We start from the raw sequence: 3,005 nt of genomic DNA, 5'->3' as shown, positions 1-3,005 counted from the left end.
GGTTATGGGGGTTGTCGGTACCACCTGGGCCGGGGTTGTCGTAAACACCGGGGCCGGAGCGGTCGTAAACACCGGGGCCGTCGTGGCTACTGGAACTGGGGTAGTTGTCTCCTGAGGGCTGCCACCGCCACAATCCACTCTCTTGAACGTTATCGGAGCGTTCTGAACTGCGCAACTGATTGTCTTGTCACCTTCGATGATTCCGTATTCACACTGATCGGGAGTGTAAGCACACACTCCAGTCCCCGCACATACGTAAGGACACAAGTTAAGCCAGGCGGCCTGGCCCATCTCGAACTTGGTTTCGGAACCATTGGTGTCAAGCGTTCTCAAGTACGTGGTCTTGACTGTGCCGTCGTCGTATTTCATGTCCACCTTGTAGCAGTTGCCGCAGTTCTCTTTGTTCACTTCCCATCCCCCATTGAACGTCGAGAGGCAAGGACGCTCTACGGAATCACCGCAAGGACCATCCATCTCCCAAGTCTCCACTTTATGGTTGCAAGCACCGTAATCTCCATCGTAGTAAATGTGGCAACGACCCAAACAAGACTGCTCCAAACCCATTGGATCAACACCAGACACACACGTGCCATCCATGAAGTCCGCAGAAGCGATCACAACTAGAGCAGCCAATCTCGTCATCTTGTCTTCCTCAAGTAATTCTGCAACTTTAGCAAGCGCAAAACGCGACGTCTCGTCTCTGCGTTGGACCTGCCGGCAGGGGTTGAGGGACTCTTTACGAACGCGTAGCCCATTCAGCCCGCAGACCCGAATCCAACTCAGCTGGCGGTATCGGCATGGATCTGTTGGACTGTCTGAGGTTACGGAGCAGTACCACCCGAAGCTAGCCTCACGGAGGAGGGCCGCGAGCAGCAGTATGCCGTGGGAGGCAACGAAGCGAGCCGGGCCGAAGAGAGGCCCATGCGAGTCGGCGGATGTTGGGACGGCGAGGAGCCCCCACGCGCCAGTAGCGGTTGAAGTCCGCCCAGGCAAGCGGGACGGCGTGAAAGCCCCCCCGGGGAAGGATGCCGAATGCTTTTCTGGGAGATAAGTCGGTGTTAGGCCTGGCTGCGGCGGAGTGAGTGGAGTCAAGTCTACTGCTTACTGCCGCGCACCGAGTTCCTGAGGGACTGACCGGCCCGAATAGTATTGTGAGTGTCCGGCGTGAACTTGTGCCGCCGGCCGCCGGCCGCATGCCAGTAAGGAGCCCGACCGACGGCGAAGAGAGTGCCGAAGACTCTCGGAGGCGCAAATGACGACGAGGTCAAATGCGGAGTACGCGGGGAGTAGCTGTCGAGGCTGTCGGACCGCAATGTCTGCCGGTGAGGTAGCCCCGAAGAGAGTGGGTCAAGAGACGGTACGGCAGAGTAAGTCGGTAGCCGGCCGTACGCGCCGTAATGACCGAGCGTGGAAGCAGAATGGTCAGGGCCGTAGTCGTTGGCGGGGTGCCATGCGAGCTTTGAGTACGTGAAGGAAGCCCCAGCCCCACGAGTTGTGCCCCCGGTACTCGCGCTCACGACGAGCGCGGAGTGGACCAAAAGCCAAGAGGGACCGCCCGGGAACGCACGTGGACTAAAAAGAGTCGCACGGCGCATTAGTGTACATGAAAGTTCGCGGTGGGTGGACATGTAGTCGTACCAGAGCGGGAAGTGAGATCGGCAGGTCGTGCGCCAAGGTAGCCGTCGGTGGCGCTGAGGGACTCAGCCAACTGTGCCTTGCTCTGCCTGTTCAACTATCCTCATGCCACCCTGGAGGTAGGCACAATGCCTACCCTGGACAAGCGAAAAGCGCGCAGGTTGTCTGAATGAAGAGTTCACCTCCGGTGCCGGCCTGTACGGTCTTCTGTGCCGGGACCTTCTCGCAAGACAAAGAGACGGGACTACTCCCTGCCTGGCGCCCGCTCCTACCATATCCGCGCTCTTACGGTTGTTTCTAACAGCTTTTCTCGGTTTGGTCCTTGATCACTTTGTTGCGGATTGCCCTACCTTTGGCTGCACTTAGACAGCAGTCTCAAATTAGAATCCCGCATTCCGGGGTCGTCGCCTCAAGACAACATCGAACGACGGAATTGTCTGCGGTGGGGTCGGTCAAGACACGGGACCGAGACACGGGACCGAGAGTCGTGGAGCTGGTCAAGATATGCGTCCCGGAGACGTCGGAAGTCACAACGAATGAACGAATGATGTGTGTAGCAAAAATGGCCAGTTTCACGAAATGCAGCATTTAGTCATATACGGCTGCGAGCAGAAGGTATATTTCGTAGGGCAGCCGTGGTGGGTCCTCACACTAAGTCGTAGACGCTCCTGGTGGAACGCCTACGCCGGCGTTCGGCCGACGAGGACTTTCTTTGGAGGCTGCGCCTGGCGCTTCGCAGCCGGGCCACCTGCCTACGGTGTGACGCGTGCCGGCTAGCGGCACACGTGACGCGGTATGCCGCTAGCGCGGCGGTGGTGAGAGCGGCAACAGCCGCGAGTCTGAAGGAACGAATGATTATAGCAAGCTCTTGCTGGCCACAAGCCCCGGCTGGCCACCGCACCAGCCTCTGGCCACACACTTACCCGAAGGCACGGCTGTTGCCGAAGTGGCTGGACGCCACACCGTAGACCAAAATCTGCAGCCCGACCACGAAGGCCAGGCCACAGAACAGGAAGTAGGTGGGGAAGCCGAAGCTTCCCCACCCCGCAGAGATGCCGCCACCCGCGACCTTGACACAACGGACCAAAAGGCCGTCGTGTACAAGGCCACGGTGTGGCAGCGAACGTCTCGATAGTAATGATTCGAGCATGCTTAACACATTTTTACGTCCGTTGGAGGCCGTGCATGCGTGCCACTAGTTACGTGGACAAGACCAAAACCTGAAGCCGGGCGTAATGGAATAGGTGTCCAGAGAAGATGTTGAGACTCTGACCCCAACAGCTTTTTAGTCCAGGTTGCCACTCAGTACAGGGATTGTTGTTGTCTCAGATGTTATAATCTCAGATATCGTCGTACTCAGTGCTGTAGCC

The 3,005-nt window shown here is 58.1% G+C and overlaps 1 protein-coding gene across 1 annotated transcript; it reads right to left on the bottom strand.

Annotated features, from left to right (window-relative positions):
• Positions 1 to 90: 90 nt before the first annotated feature.
• Positions 91 to 642, bottom strand: GNI_172670 (hypothetical protein; the record flags this gene model as incomplete). Its single annotated transcript, XM_011135039.1, has 1 exon — positions 91 to 642. A coding segment is annotated over one exon (552 nt), but the record flags the coding sequence as incomplete, so codon positions are not given.
• Positions 643 to 3,005: the final 2,363 nt, after the last annotated feature.

This window comes from Gregarina niphandrodes, assembly GCF_000223845.1.
Source record: "Gregarina niphandrodes unplaced genomic scaffold scaffold00059, whole genome shotgun sequence".
Taxonomy (NCBI): Eukaryota; Apicomplexa; class Conoidasida; order Eugregarinorida; family Gregarinidae; genus Gregarina; species Gregarina niphandrodes.
The sequence above is the reverse complement of the archived record's forward strand: the minus strand, read 5'-3'. Positions and strand labels throughout refer to the sequence as shown.